General features: G+C 43.4%; 1 protein-coding gene across 1 annotated transcript in view; it reads right to left on the bottom strand.

The window, feature by feature from the left end:
• The window catches only part of EXOC4 (exocyst complex component 4), a 481536-nt gene that overhangs the window by 123326 nt on the left and 341720 nt on the right, over positions 1-16490 (bottom strand). Inside the window, exon 11 of the mRNA XM_068401273.1 lies at positions 2791-3010. Within this exon, the coding sequence (XP_068257374.1) occupies positions 2791-3010 (220 nt within the window). The remainder of the gene's footprint in view (positions 1-2790; positions 3011-16490) is intronic.

Consider the following 16490-nt stretch of genomic DNA (forward strand, 5'->3'; position numbering starts at 1 on the left):
TGCTCCTGCCATCCCCATTCAGCCAATGCATTTGAGTTCTTGATCTACAAAACCCTGTCTGCTCTCCTTAAAGCTGTTTTCAAGACTCTGCTGTGTTTTTACTATTACATCTTACACCTGACTGGCACTGCTTTTGCAGCGCCAAGGGGAAAAAGAAAGATAAATACCACCAAATCCACCTTCAGCTCATGAAAAGGCTCAACATGAGATATCCAGACACAACCTGCTCTTGGCGTCGTGCGTGCTTCGTGAACACTGAGGCTGAAACAATTTTTATGTTGGTAATTATTTACAACGGGCTGTATTCTTCCACTTTTCAGTTCTGATAGCTGAGTTTCTGAGAAGGAAGGTAAAGGTCTTTCTTGGGAAGGAAGTAGTCCAGGGATGCTGCTCCAAAACATCATTTTATCATAGAATAATCACAGAATGGTTTGGGTTGGAAGCGACCTTAAAGATCACCTAGTTCCAACCCCCCTGCCATGGGCAGGGACACCTTCCACTACACCAGGTTGCTCCAAGCCCCATCCAGCCTGACCTTGAACACTGCCAGGGAGGGGGCAGCCACAGCTGCTCTGGGCAGCCTGGGCCAGGGTCTCACCACCCTCACAACAAAGAATTTCTTCCTAAGATCTCATCTCAATCTCCCCTCTTTCAGTTTAAAACCGTTCACCCTCGTCCTGTCACTCCATGCCCTTGTAAAAAGCCCCTCTCCCACTTTCCTGTAGCCCCTTCAGGTACTGGAAGGTGCTAGAAGGTCTCCCGTGAGCCTTCTCTTCTCCAGGCTGAACAGCCCCAGCTCTCTCAGCCTGTCTCCAGAGCAGAGGGGCTCCAGCCCTCTGAGCATCTTCGTGGCCTCTTCTGACTTGCTCCAACAGCTCCGTGTCCTTCTTCTGTTGGGGCCCCAGAGCTGGACGCAGCACTGCAGGGGGGTCTCACAAGAGCGGAGCAGAGGGGCAGAATCCCCTCCCTCGCCCTGCTGGCCACGCTGCTGGGGATGCAGCCCAGCACACGGGTGGCTTTCTGGGCTGCAAGTGCACGTTGCTGGCTCATGGTGAGCTTCTCGTCACCCATCACCCCCAAGTCCTTCTCGTCAGGGCCGCTCTCAATCCATTCTCCATTTTAACTCATGGAGATTTTCTAAACCATGTAAAGAAAGTTTTGGCCCCTTCTATGGAAATTGTTCCCCTCTGAAGACTTCTGAAAACTCTCCACTGGAATCTAATTTTGCTTTGCCTCTGAAAGAACCATCCCATACCCGCGGCACCCAGACAGGCATAGCATTAGTGACCATTAATACATGCAAAAATCCTAGCGATTTCCCCCAAATAATAACAATAATAATAGTTATTACTATTATTATATATCATTATAATATACATGTTTTACAGTTATAAACTAAGACAGAAAGCCGCCATGTAAACCTGGGGAGATGCATGCTACTTTCTAAGAACTTTGCAAATATTATTCATCCCTGAGGAGTTGATAAGAGGGAATAATTTGAAAGGATTAAAAGAGCTTGACTCAAATCACAGCAAGAGTCAGAGCTGGCAGTTCATTCCTTTCAGTCTCATGCAACATGTATAATTCAGATTTTTTTGGGGGCTTCCATACAGTCCTGTTACCCATGTAGTTAGGATGAGAACTGTGCTTGTTGCTATTATCACTACTCCACATTAGAGCTCAAAAAAGCTGTTTCAAAAGAGACTTCTCCTAGAAATACTCTAACTTCAAAGCCAAATCTCTCAAATCTCTCTTATCTGGCTGAGGAAGCAAAACAGCCTCCTCGCTGCAACAGCATCACATCAATCACAAGCACGCGCTGCACTTGGGAGGCAGCAGACCACATCTTTGCTCCTCCTGGTAGTTTGGCACGTGTATTTAGTCCGATGACACGGCTCTATGATTTGCAAGCATCCCCAGAGCTTCTAGGGGAAGCACACATTATTGAAAATCTTGAAAATCCAACTTCTATGGTAGGGGTTTGAGAAACCTGGAAACAATTTGTCGCGGTGGCTACAAGGGGGTTTAATAATGGCACATGCCCAGCAAGATGTAAAAATCCCTGTTAGCTTGAGCTGTTTAGCAAGAGAGACATACCCTCTTGCACAAGCAAAACATAAAACTGCTTCATGCATGTATACTTACCTACCTGCATACAGAGACTGGAAGAGGAAAGACTATCCTAGTAGTGACAACGGAATAGGTCACAGTTACAGACTCAATGTTGAGACAAGTTTTGTGGGTCATAGAACCAGAGAATGGTTTGGGTTGGAAGGGATCATCTAGTTCCAACCCCCTGCCACAGGCAGGGACACCTTTCACTAGAACAGGTTGCTCCAAGCCCCATCCAATCTGGCCTTGAACACTGCCAGGGAGGGGGAAGCCACAGCTTCTCTGGGCAACCTGGGCCAGTGTCTCACCACCCTCACAGTCAGGAATTTCTTCCTAATATCTAACCTAAATCTCCCCTCTTTCAATTTAAAACCGTTCCCCCTCATCCTATCACTGCACTCCCTAATAAGCAGTCCCTCCCTATCTTTCCTGTAGCCCCTTCAGGTACTGGAAGGCTGCTAGAAGGTCTCTCCAGAGCCTTCTCTTCTCTACGCTAAACAACCCCAACTCTCTCAGCCTGTGCTCATAGAAGAGGTGCTCCAGCCCTCTGATTATCTTCTTTGTGGCCTCCTCTGGACCCCCTTGAGTGGGTCCACGTCTTTCCTCATTGGATATATAATCAGGTCATGGCTAGACATGGACAGTAAGGGATGTATTGGCAGTTCACTCAGCTCCTACCTGCAGAAGAGGCCGCTGCACACCGAGGATCTTCATGGTATCCACATTAGCCAATATTTTCAGGGGATCAGATGCCTTCGTGACACCTTCGATCTCTTTATTGATCTCAGCCAGGACCTGATTGAGGAAGATGTTCTTGATGTACATGGTGAGGAACTCACGGAGCGGACACTGCTTGGTTGGGCCAAGCTCCATGGCGTGCTCTATCTCCTGGATAAATCTGGAAAACAGAAGGGGAAGAATGCAATGTAGTTAAACCATGTAGTTACTCTAAACGTGTTAGTATTGCCTTTGCCATTCCCACATCTCAGAGCCAAGCAGTAGCCATGGGGGAATGACTACGGACTGTGCCGACATGAAGCACGAAGAGTAGAAAATGTCTATAAGGTAGCCTTCAAAAAAAAAATACCTTAAATGGCAACAGCTAGTGAGACAAAGAGTGAACGGCTGGAGAAGAACGGACAAAGACTCAACGGCTGGAGAAGAACAGACAAAATGGGGAATCGGTGAAAATCCACAACCTGGGCATGATTAGTGTTTATTTGTCCAATTTATTTGTCCAAAAATCACTGACTGCCCTATTTGACACATACTGGAAAGACCTCTTTTTAAAAATAAAGCCCCCATAAAAAATCAGGATGCCAGAAATCCCTTAGAAAAGGCAAACTTCCTTCTGGTGTTGGTCACTCGATTCCCACAGGTGGGTTCCCCATCTCTGAATTGAACAGCAGGATATTGCAGCTTAAAGTCTAGAGATACCGTTGGAAAAAAACAATGCATATATATTATGCTGATATCATACTGCATCATGTATATCTGTATTATGCTATATTTTTATTACACGTTATTGTTTCATCCTAAAATTCCATTCCTGCGTACGCAGAACAGCATGCTGATTCTGGGAATATTTTAACACAGAATGTTGGCCATCTCCTCCTGCAAAATATCTTCATCTCAGTGATGCCATCTGTTTAACACAGGAGTTTTTTCTAGAAATTATTCTTCCTTTCAAAACTGTCTGCATCAAAATAATTAGGATTTGAGTATCAGGAGTCATAATGGATTGAGATATTCTGTCCAAAAGGGAGAAATGTGTATGGTGTTTACGCAGCCCTCTTCATTGATGCACGTGAGTGCCTTGCAATCTTTTATATTTTAATTTCACTCCTGGATGGGCTGGGTGGTGGAGTCACCATCTCTGGAGGTGTTTAAGAAAAGCCTGGACATGGCACTTAGTGCCATGGTCTAGTTGACATGGTGGTGTCAGGGCAATGGTTGGACTCGATGATCCCAGAGGGCTCTTCCAACCTGATTGATTCTGTGTGATTCTGTATGTGGGATTGTTTTTATCTTTGTTTTACACAGCAGCAGCAGAAGCAAGTGTTTGACCTTGGATCTCCCAACATACATAGCAACACCCTGAAAGCCACCTCTTCTTCACTAGGAAAGACTCTTTTTTTTTGCAATTGAGACATCTCTAAGCGTGGTTAGCATTTATTAGAGATGCTTCACCACTAATGATTTTCCCAAACACTTCAACAAGGTCTGCTTAATTGTCCATAATTTTCTACCTCCACGTTCAGCACTCCAGAGGAAGCAGCTTCCCTTCAGAGGACTGACTGAGGAGCTCCTGTCAATTTTAGTAGCATGATTTCTTTCAAATCTCAACAATTTGCTCCCTAAAGCCTCTGCGGCGTTGACTCCATCAGTCTGGAGTGACACATTTGGGCTGATGCAGCTATTGCTTCTGCAGGGGGACCCATTCGCAGTTAAGTTTGAAGATTGCCTCTCCAAAGAGAGATGCTGCATGGAGAGAAGTGCAAAGGATGGCAGTTTTCCTCCCTGGCTTTCACAGATCGATAATGTGAATCGGCTTTATCAAACAGGGAAACAGCGGAGTCATCCGGGAAGAGAGCAGAGAGACCACCACCAAGCTCATCTCTGAAATAATAGACCTAATGTCACCAGCTTCGAGTGACAACTGCTGGCGTCCTTAAGGGAACGTTGTCAAGGTTGATGGGACCGTATTAAACTAACTTACCGTGTCTTTTCATGACTGCCAATACATTTGCCACCCTTCCTTTATAAGCTTATTTACACAGCACTTTTGATGCACAGAACTCACAAAAAGATGTGAAGTAACTCTTAAAATACCTGCACCATGCAGCCAAATACCATCACACCTCTTTCAGATGGGAAAGGAGAGGCAGAGCAGCTTGAATTTGAAACGAGCAACTTCCAGTGAAGCGAAGGGACCAGCTTTTAAACACTTTAAAAATCCTGCACATACTTAAAAATGGCTAAATCGACAGAAATGGAAGAAAACTTTTAGAGGGAGAATGGCCACGTACAAGCCAGTAGCAAACTACTAGAGCTCAGATGTGCTGACCTACAGCAACTCCTTATCCCACAATAGCTTGATGGTGTTTCTAAAGTGTTTCCTATATCGGAGACTAAATTGCTTGTGCGAGGCTGTAGGAAAGGTCAGTGCTAGCGCCAGGTATAATCAAGAATTTTTGATTCTCAGTACCTGGCATTAATCACCATTTCAGATCTCTCCTACAGACCTTAATCTCCAGCAAAGTTTACCTCGATTAGAGAACTGAGTCCTGGTGGTTGACATGTTCTAATACGCTTTAATTTCTTGGCATAAATAAGACAACAGTGCTTCGCTTAATACTGGTAAGGATCAAAAATGTATCCCTATTTTACTTGATACAAACCATAAAGTAACCATAGATTATGAAAAAGCAGCTAGATAGCAATGACTCTGCAAGAGGGGATTTTATGAGTGCTCAGCAACACTTGGGATAAAGAACAAATGGTCAAGAGCTCAGGAAAGTAGATTTAAACTCGGTATCAGGAAAAAGTTATTAAGAATGAAGCTGTGCATGGCATGGAGGACTAGAGGATATGGATGAGAGGCCTTAAGTTTGAATGTTCAAGAATAGGTTGACTAAATGATAATGGTAATGAAAAATAGGCAATTTCTGAAGTCTTCATTAATCAAAATATCTCTACCAGAGGAAATGGAAGTAGAGAAAACGTAAAGAAAGAGGCAGTATGGATGTCAGAGCACCTCTTACAGTAGAGAACAACCCTAAGAGTTCATAAGTTTGATACTCTAATGGTACAAGTACTTTACCACTTAGCACAGCCTAAAAGAAGGACAACTGGGGTACAATTTGCTATGATCTGCTGTGGTTCAAGGATGACCTCACCATGTCTTCACCAGCCAGGATGAGTCCTAACTGCTGGAGGCCCCACATCTGCTCTGCAAATGAAGCACTCAAGGCAGCCACTGTGCAGTTCCAACCTTCATCCCACCAAGAGGGAAACACCATTGAGCACACAACTGGGGCACCCAAGCAAGCATCACAAGGCTCCAGATACAGATGTACGGCAGATTTGCACCAAGAATCCTTCTAGCATGTTACATTGCAACAGTGATGAACCCTACGTGTTTTGTATTGGGAGGATTATTCAGAATGCCATTAAGAAGAGATTGATCTAATGAAGAACACTAATTTTATGTATTTCTTAAGAGAATGAAGGATGCAAAGTCAAACACTGACAAGTTTGGAAAAGCAAGTGTCACCTTAATTTGGCCTGCTGTGCATGGCGTTGAGGTATAACTTCTAATTACACAATGGCACACTATTGCTGTGCAAGGTGGAACATGGGTGCAAGCTGGAACACAGGAGGTTCCACATAAATATGAGGAAAAACTTCTTTACGGTGAGGGTGACCGAACACTGGAACAGGCTGCCCAGAGAGGTTGTGGAGTCTCCTTCTCTGGAGACATTCAAAACCCGCCTGGACGCGTTCCTGTGTGATATGATCTAGGCAATCCTGCTCCGGCAGGGGGATTGGACTAGATGATCTTTCAAGGTCCCTTCCAATCCCTAATATTCTGTGATTCTGTGATTCTGTGATTGCTCTCATCAGCAGATCCTTGTCCTACGAACAGGACGGTCAGTATTCGGACAGCAAATATCACAGCGTTGGGACTTTGCGACTCTCTGCCGTGTGACTGGAGTAACATGCCCCAGCAGTCAATTGTCATCTGTGTGAATCACTGTGACACCAAGTGAGACACTTCTGCCACAAAGTCCTATGGGGCTGTCAGCACTGCTTCCAAATGTCATCCTTTGTGCCTCCTCGTTTCTTTATATGACTTCTGTTTGGGGGAATTCAGCCACCAGTTCTCTTATTTTCCTTGGTTCCCAATCCCACTCATTCATCCTACGTTTCTCCTCTCCTCTTGGCACTTACTTACATCAGGAAGCATTCTCCTCCAAGCAGCTGGAGCCCAAAAAACCCTGCGAGGGCAGGCAGTCCTTGGCTCAGGAACTGGGACCTTTGCAAGGTCCTTGCCCTGGCCTTGGTCCTGGTTAGCTATGGGCAGAATCGTGCCCATCAGGAACTTCAGCTGCTACGAACTAGAGGCCTCTTATGAGAGTGCGAGCACTGCGGTTCTTCAAAGGTGTATAACTAAGCCAAATTTTGGTGTATTTTGAGGGGAATGGCAAAAGGCACACCCTTTACACAACAGTTCTCACTGAGAAATGTGAAGATGCAAATTCCCAGCCAAACAAAAGGTCACCAGAATTTGCCAACATGAACAATGCATTTCTTCTTTTAATTCTCAGAAAGAACAAGCATTTTAGTCACATTTTTCTAAAAAAAAATCTAGCACCAGTAGCAACGAAAGACCAGCCAAAACACAAGAAACTGAAAATGAGCTTTTCGGAATGGGAAGTATTGGGTGGCGTTAAAGACCTAACAGATATTCTCTATTTTCTGCTTGGCAGACACATACACATACATTTACAGTCACACACTGTGCTATTTATTTATTTAAATTTCCAATACTGCTGGTTAACTTATTCAAACATAATTCAGTCTTTATAAAGAAAAGAATGTTCAACAGCATCTACAAAAAATATTCTAAGGGTCCTTTCCAAAAATGTTCCCATTTTACTCATAGAAGCTATCCATGTAACCATTAAGATGTCAAAAAAGCAATTTGACCCATGGCTATCCCAGAGATCAACATTTATGTCTGTGTGTGAACCGGAGTACATGATAAGAAATCACATTTTGGTCAACGACACACTTATATAAAACGTGTAAAAATCAAAGTGGAGAAAACTTTTTGGCATTTGAATAAAGTGGAGCACCAGGGAAGGGCTGGGCATGATTCTTTAAATGGGTTTTTGATGTACCCACATGTGCGTAAAACCAAATAACAAAAAAACACCTCAATTAAAAAACATTGCGATGGTGAAGGGCTGTGTCACTGAGCCTTTTTATACCCTGCTATTTTCTTTTTACTCTCCAAAGAGTGAAATTTGAGATATAGCTCACTGTAAAAATGGGCCATAAAGAAGGCCTTGGAGGAACAGCTTTGATTCACTTTCCATTTGCTCCCATCATTCTACTTGAAAAAGAACCATCGAGTTGTAATTTAGTAGGGTTTCTCAAACAGTATCAACAACTGCATTTAAAATCATCTCTCACCGGCACATAAAAACTGAAGAAAAACCTATAAAGGTTAACATGCCGTGGGGTGTATTTTCTAAATGCGAGAGCAGGAGCCATGTGGCACATTCAGGATGGAAAACTCCCCTAACACTGAGCAATTACACTTATTTAACGTAACCGCTGTGTATGTCAGACCTGCATAACGCAAAAATGCTTTCTCTGAATAAAAATACAGAGTGAGGTGTGTCACCAGATTTTGGATGATGGTCACTGTAGATAGTCCTGGGAATTGCCTGAAATCCTAAAAAGGTTTGTAGGGATTGTCATCTTTCTTCTCAGAAAGGGTCATTAGACATTGGAACGGGCTGCCCAGGGAGGTGGTGGAGTCACCATCTCTGGAGGTGTTTAAGAAAAGCCTGGACATGGCACTTAGTGCCATGGTCTAGTTGACATGGTGGTGTCAGGGCAACGGTTGGACTCGATGATCCCAGAGGGCTCTTCAAACCTTATTGATTCTGTGGATGTTACTGCTCTGAAGGACACTTATGAGATGTCTGGCCAGGATGGAGCTCTTGAAGAGAGCAGACGGGAAAAAAAAATAGAAATCCGCATCTTATCCTGAATTCAGAACCCACATTTTCAAAATGATGAACAATTTTTAACTTGTTTTATCCTCCTATGAAAGCATTTGAGGTGATTTGCGGCTGCAATTAAGCATTCCCCTTAGACTAAAAAGCACTTTCAGTAAAATGAAGTATCTTTTTGTAAATGACAGTCATTTGGATTAAAAAAAGAAAAAAAAGGCAAACCATTTCAGAAAATTTAATTCATTCTAACTCACAGCTTAATTGGCTACGAGGACTGGCTTACCTAGGCTGGAAGTGTGTAATAAAAACCATAAAACTTAAAAACGCTATATGGATTGATTTAGAAACCTACAACTCTCACCTTCCCTAGGCTTTCTTCTGTCTTCTTGTTATCAGATGTCTTTGAAAATATCATTAAATGAAACTGAAGGCACGTCATTGAAAGTGCATAACATCAACTACTCCTTTTCTTAATGATGATGATAATATTATCTGAAATTCCCTCCTCAAACAAATGAATGACAGCAAAAAAAAAAAATCCAAAACCTTATTAAGAAAATTTTTACAGACATTCAGTTCAAATTTACATTTCAGCGTGTTTCATTTTTGTATGATCCTTAACTGTTCTTTTCCCTCTATCTTAGTCATAAAACATCCAAGCACCTGGAATGAACCCTTCGGTGAGCTTACACAAAGCAACGAAATATTAAGGGAACATCAGAAATCCTTTGAACTGGATACTCATTACCAACAGAACGGCAAATACCAAACGAGTTGTTCAGACTCAAGGAAATTAGAGATAAAATATCCAAGACTACATGTTCCTGAAGTTTTAAAGGCACATTCAAACCAAGAGAGACATCTGGAAGATCCCAGATTGTCCATTACCCACCCAGAAAGCCTTCCCACCTCAACAGCGGGCATTTTGGGAGAGGGTCAACAGAAGGGACATCCAAAGACGATGTTCTTCTGCCAAGCTCTTTGATAACCAACAAGGTACAGCTCTGATTCCTAATTTACCACCCTTGCGATAACACTGCCAGGCAAAGAAGTGAGTTCAACAACTACGTGCAACCAAACTTGTACCACTGCTCTTGAGCAATTATTTCAGTACACTCAGCTCACATAATGATCTAGTTGGAATAAAACCTGTTCTCATCCATCCCGCAGCCTAGTCCATCCTCTAACTCCTCTCTTCTCTGCCAAAGTGAGACCTACTGATGCTCCCGTACCAAAAGGCATTGACCATTACACATGTACGGAATCCAATAAATAAAATTAAATTAAAAAATTCACGGCGGCACATAGATCAGAGATCATTTGTTACTGAAGACCAATCACACAGGTAACAGAAAGCACGCTATTTTGCATAAAAGCTTGACTAGAGAGAATAATTTTGGTTACATTATCAGCTACTCTGGGATTGATATTTCACTGAGGAGCACACTGCTGATAAATATCGTGGCTATATGCAAGATAATAGCTGCTTCTGTACGAAGTAAGTCTAAAGGGAGCTGTATGCTGGGGACAACAGCAGGAATAAAGGTTTAAGCTCTTCTCTAGGTGACCCAAAATGTGATTAAAATTATAATTATCATAAAAAAGTGTAAACAGCTCTGGGACACTCAATGGAGATTTAGCTGCGCTAAGTGCATTTAAAATCTTAGCAAAACCAGAAAAAAACCACCAAATATCTGACAAAAAGCATTAATTTTCTGCTATTTTGAAATATTATATAACATAGAAAATATCCAGGAAGGTAATGACTATGGAAAATGACTACTGGTAATAGAAAACACCAAGCTTTGGGCATTTTTCACTAAAATATTAAGGTTTCAGCTTAACAGAAGTTACTGGCAGTACCAGCCAGATTGGTGACCGCAACACCAAGCTGAGTTTGAGGGGCTGTTTCAGGCAAATGGCCAGATTACACTGTCAGTCCCCATTACTTCAGTCCCTCCTCTATACAGACAGAAATCCCCAATCAAAAAAAAGCTTGACTGCTTGATATAGCTCTTTTGGTTAGTGTAAAAGCTTCTGAGGATGTCCCCATAGCTTTAGTGCTGGAAGATGAAAGAGTCCAGAACTTTTTTTAACAGTAGCTAAAAAATATGAGCTTTAAAGAATTTATTTCCATGTTCTATCTGCTCATCCATGAGACTAAGGTAAGGAATACCTCCTTCCCATGCAGGTGAAATATAAAAATAAGTATTTTGTTGCCTCTGAGATGCTACAAACACCACACATACTCAGAAAAAAATTAAATTGTAATTAAGCTATCGTCTTGTGCTAAAAATACTGCTTATTTAATGCTCACCTATCAACTGAAGAACACAACTTTCTGACTTAGTTCAACTATCTCAGGACAGACCAGGTGCAATTTCTTCCGATGTCTCCAGAGGGGAATATTGGCTAGTACTTGGACCACAAGATGTAGAGACAGAATTAATTAGATCTAAAGCTTCCTAATGTATAGAAAAGTGTATCTCATACCCTACAGCTCAAATGCCTCTCTCAAGTGAGAACCATGAGCAGCAGCAGCAGAACCACAGTGGATTTGTTGAGGAGGTCGAACCTGGGAGGCAAATTTTAACGTGATCATTACACCCTTTCCAACTGTGCAATTTGAGCAGCACCCCGCATTTTCACTCCTTCTCATGGCCTCAAAACTGCTTTCTTTGCTTTTGGGGTTGCTGTTGTAGCTGAACATCTTCATTAACACCCACCAGCACTGGCAGGAATGAAAACATCCTTCTGCTCCAATCCAGATGAGTCGAGGTGATGTGGGTGCACCGTCGCAAAGCCTCTTCCTCGCTTTTCATTTTCATCTTTTCAGAGGTAAATCTCATCTGCAGGAGTAATGATTTCCTTGACGAAGTCGGCACAAGGTCATTCATGCATCACAAAACATTAGCAAAAGCCCACCCAACAGAAGGTTTCTGGTGAGGTGGTTGGACTGATGCTCGCCTCTTGCGGTCTCTATCTTATCTCTTGCGAGGGTAGGAGTGAGCTTCAAGAATCCCAGAATCAACCAGGTTGGAAGAAACCTCTGGGATCATTGAGTCCAACCATTGCCCTGACACCACCATGGCAACTAGACCATGGCACTAAGTGCCATGTCCAGGCTTTTCTTAAACACCTCTAGAGATGGTGACTCCACCACCTCCCTGGGCAGCCCCTTCCAATGTCTAATAACCCTTTCTGAGCCGAAGTGGCTGCATTTCCATCTGCTGCCAAACCTCAGCTAAAAGCCACGTGTGATTTTTCCACAAGTGGTAAATCTGAAAGAGGAGCAGCCCGGAGTTTTGTGACCCACTCTGAGAAATTGAGTTTCAAAAGGAACAAAAAGGCATCACTCAGAGTCATTACTGTGAAATGAAGGCTACGAAATGTGTATCAACATCACAGTCCTGGGCAAAACATGGGCAAATATACTGTACAGATCATTGGAATGCGGCTATGTTACTTAAGAAATAGAAACTGAGTAGATTTTGAGCCTAGTTGTAAATTTGTAAAGGTATTAGTCTGCAGAGTTACAAACCAATCCATTGGCCTCTGAATTTACAGCAGCGAAAATCTAACTTTATTCCTGTTCTGTCTCTAGACACCGTTCTTGCAAAGATGTTATTTCCCTTTCTGCAGATGAAACAGAGCAATTAGCAGCACCACAAATCTGCATTAGTACGTCTGGAAGACCCACAAGGAGCTCACACAGTACAGCTGCTTCTCTTTGAAGGCAGTAAAAGAAGAGTAACTCAAGCATGAATCACACCAGCTCATTCTGTTAATGCAGACACATCCGAAATATGAATCACGAGTGCTACAGGGAAAGTAACACAAGCTGGAGCTGCGGCTGCAGTGGCTGGTGGAGGTTTTGGGGATTTACCCCCCTCCCAAGGAGCTTTGTACACGATGCAACTGGTCCACTTTAGACCAAGGTGGCATCTCTGTGGTATGGAGAGATGATCTCCAAGGTTGAGTTAGGGCTTATCAGCTGAGCCGTGGTAAGTGATTGGATGTGTCCTTATGCCTGTTGTGACCTGGAAGTACAGCGTGACCCATGGCTTAGCTGGCATCCAGAAAGGGCCAGAAACATGCGGTTGGTAGGCACTAAGTCATCGTCACTTGGTTGGTGCAAATGTACACCCAGATATGGGATTCACTGTCAGTCCTCACCTCACCTTGTCCTGATGCTGATGGTCCTTGATCTGATTTCCATATCATTTTTCCACTCATGCTGCCTCTCTGCGATGAGGCTTAAAAAGTGATCAGTAACATCGCTCTAGTTTGCTTTGCACTGCATCATTTTTTATTACTGAGACAGAATGACTGCTTGACATTTTGATTATTTGCAATAAACAGCAAGCAAGAATCCTAACTATGGGTGAAAACATGGCTGGGACGTGGCTGAACTCTGACGTGACTCTCAGCACCAACCTAAAGCACACCCCAAAGAGCACATTTTAAGCATTAGAAGCATTTAACATGCATGAGAAGGCAATGTTTGCTAACAAACACTGAGTAAAGAGAAGACTTGCCTGTCTTCTACAACCAAAATGCAGCTGCTGTTTGGCCTCTTCATTGCCTTCCGAACTCCCAGGCCATAAAAATACTGGAGGGATCTGGGGCTTTGGAGCGATTTATTTACCCTACAAGGTATACATCTCATCAGAGAAATCTATAAACTCACACCTTCTGGAAAAGACTAGATGTGGCACTTAGTGCCATGGTCTAGTTGACACAGTGGTGTAAAGTCAAAGGTTGGACTCGATGATCCCAGAGGTCTCTTCCAACCTCATTGATTCTGTGATTCTCCCTGAGAGCACCTCAGAGTAAAGCGGAGAACGGTGGCTTCAGTATATATAGTATAGTATGGGATGTAAAAGCAACGTACTGTTTGAGGCTCCTTCCAAGAGCCGTCCCTAGGCATTGACCTTTCATACCCCTATGGCAGACGAATTCAGTTTGCTCCACATCTTCGCAGAGGTCTTTTAGATCAAACCTGAAAAACTAGAGCTTTGTTCTGATCCTAAAGACCCTCCGCAGCATACTTGTTAAGAGACGGGTTTTCATCCAGCAGCACCGAGACAAAAACCTCTTCAGATGTCCGTGGTGAGCAGTGGGTTATGTTTGCTCCCTCCACGAGGCTGCATTTCGGTGGAGCTGAGTGTGTGTCTGCACACGTATAGCTACACACACCAGCGTGTAATGCAGTCTCCTACCAGCCCAACCTACATGGGTGCTTTTGAGAGCTGACTTCCACTTTTATTCTGCTCATCCCCTACGGACTCCTAACTACACTATGAGGCCTCTGAGTTCATTTTGAGAGCACATATAAAGTAGCTTTATTCCCTATACACTATGAACCTCCTTTTAATCTTTTTGAGCAGGTACAGGTTCTTTACAATGTCAACCTGGAAGCAGGAAACCTGTGGTCAAGTGTTTTTGTCTCTTCCTAATTTATTGAGGAACTTTTGGGGATTGTTTAGTCTGGACAAAAGGAGGCTGAGGGGAGACCTTCTCGCTCTCTACAACTACCTGAAAGGAGGGTGCAGTGAGGTGGGGGTCGGTCTCTCTCCGAGGTAATAAGTGACAGGACGAGAGGCAACGGCCTCAAGTTGTGCTAGGGGAGGTTTAGATTGGAGATCAGGGATAATTTCTTCATGGAAAGGGTTGTCAAGCATTGGAACAGGCTGCCCAGGGCAGTGGTGGAGTCCCCATCCCTGGAGGGATTTAAAAGCCTTGTAGATGTGGTGCTGAGGGACATGGGTTAGTGGTGAGCTTGGCAGTGCTGGGTTAGAGCTTGGACTTGATGATCTTAAAGGTCCTTTCCAACCAAAACAATTCTATGATTCTATAAAGAGCCTCAGTTTCCCCATTACTGCCACAAGCAATGAATGTTTGCAAAGCAAGAGATCCTCAAAACTGCAGAAGGGTACGGTATCATTAAGATGCCAACAAGCCCCAACTGTGCACGTCCAGGTAAGAGGAAAATGTAAAACGCTGCACCTCCGGCGAATGGGGACAGCAGAGCTGTGACGTGCAGCTCAGCAGCCACGGCCAACATGTTTCACCTTTAGCCTGAAACACAGCTTTGATGAGCTACTACTTTATCATTTGCCACTTAAAAAAGAAAAAAACAAATTTGTGTGTTTTAAGTTTATACAGAACGGAACAAACACAGCTCCTATAATCAGCCACACCTTTGCTCTTCCGAAGCTGCACCACCACATCTCCCCACTCTGGCCCCTGAAACCATAAGCCTCTAGCCCAAAACCAGACCGACGCTGAGCAAAGCCTGCCAGCTGCCTTAAAGTTACAAGATTACTTCATGATGGAGATGATAATCCAAAATGACCACTGAACTAAATTACCCACTGTCGATCCATTTGTAATTTAAATCCAATCCCGCAGAAGCCACAAGATAAATGTACTACCCACGGTCAATCAATCTCTCTCTATATAGAAGTTCTGCGATGTATTTATTTTACGTGAACCCAGGGCACGTGTACGCTTAGAGGCACTTTCTGCCCAGCTCTGACCATGAGACGAAGTCAAACCTGTAGGATCCCATCGCTTCGTCCATGAAACTACAGCAGGTAACACGATTTCACTACTACTGATGTGGTCGGTACTGTGCACAGTGGAAAATACTTCTCTTCGGAGAAGAGGAGGCTCAGAGGTGACCTTAGTGCAGTCTACAACTACCTGAAGGGAGGTTGTAGTGAAGTGGGAGTCGGCCTCTTCTCCCGGGCAGCTAGCGATAGGACAAGAGGACACAGCCTCAAGCTTCACCAGGGGAGGTTCAGGTTGGACATTAGGAAGCATTTCTTCTCAGCAAGGGTCATTAGCCATTGGAAGGGGCTGCCCAGGGAGGTGGTGGAGTCACCATCTCTGGATGTGTTTAAGAAAAGACTGGACATGGCACTTAGTGCCATGATCTAGCTGACAGGGTGGTGTCAGGGCAACGGTTGGACTTGATGATCCCAGAGGGCTCTTCCAACCTGATTGATTCTGTGATTCTGTGATACATGCAGCCTTGCCTAAAAAGCGTTATAATTTTAAACAAGCTGGACAGTCAATTCTAAATGAATTCCTGCCTATCACATAGAAACATTGTGGGGTTTCATTAAAAGCCTATAAAACACTTCAGCATCATGTAGCGATAAAGATGTTAACAGAACCATCATATTATGCCATCCTATTACACAAAGTGATCTGAAATATGAAGTTCACCAAGTTTAGCTTTTCACATGATTAAATCCTATTTCCTTTAATGCCACATTACATTCAGTTTGTTGACCAGCACTAAAATGTACTGATACCCACCCCCACCTCAACTTCACATTCTCTCCTGAGCACAACAGCTCTGTAAAAATTAACTTATTATTCATATTATTTTTAAATCTGATCTGCTGGCACGTTCCTCGTGCTCAAACCCCACAGCTCTCAATCTGGCCCCTGTAAAAAGTAACATATGCTGACTATAAATCTTTAAAATGGCTTTATTAATAGAGTAGCCGTGGTGACAGCTTTATAAATGGGCACCATCTTTATGCAAACTGTTTTTTATTAGATTGCATTATAATGATTTGTAATACGAATGCAAGGATGGCTTTGGAGCGG

The sequence above is a fragment of the Nyctibius grandis genome, chromosome 5 (assembly GCF_013368605.1).
Source record: "Nyctibius grandis isolate bNycGra1 chromosome 5, bNycGra1.pri, whole genome shotgun sequence".
In the NCBI taxonomy this organism is placed as follows: Eukaryota; Metazoa; Chordata; class Aves; order Nyctibiiformes; family Nyctibiidae; genus Nyctibius; species Nyctibius grandis.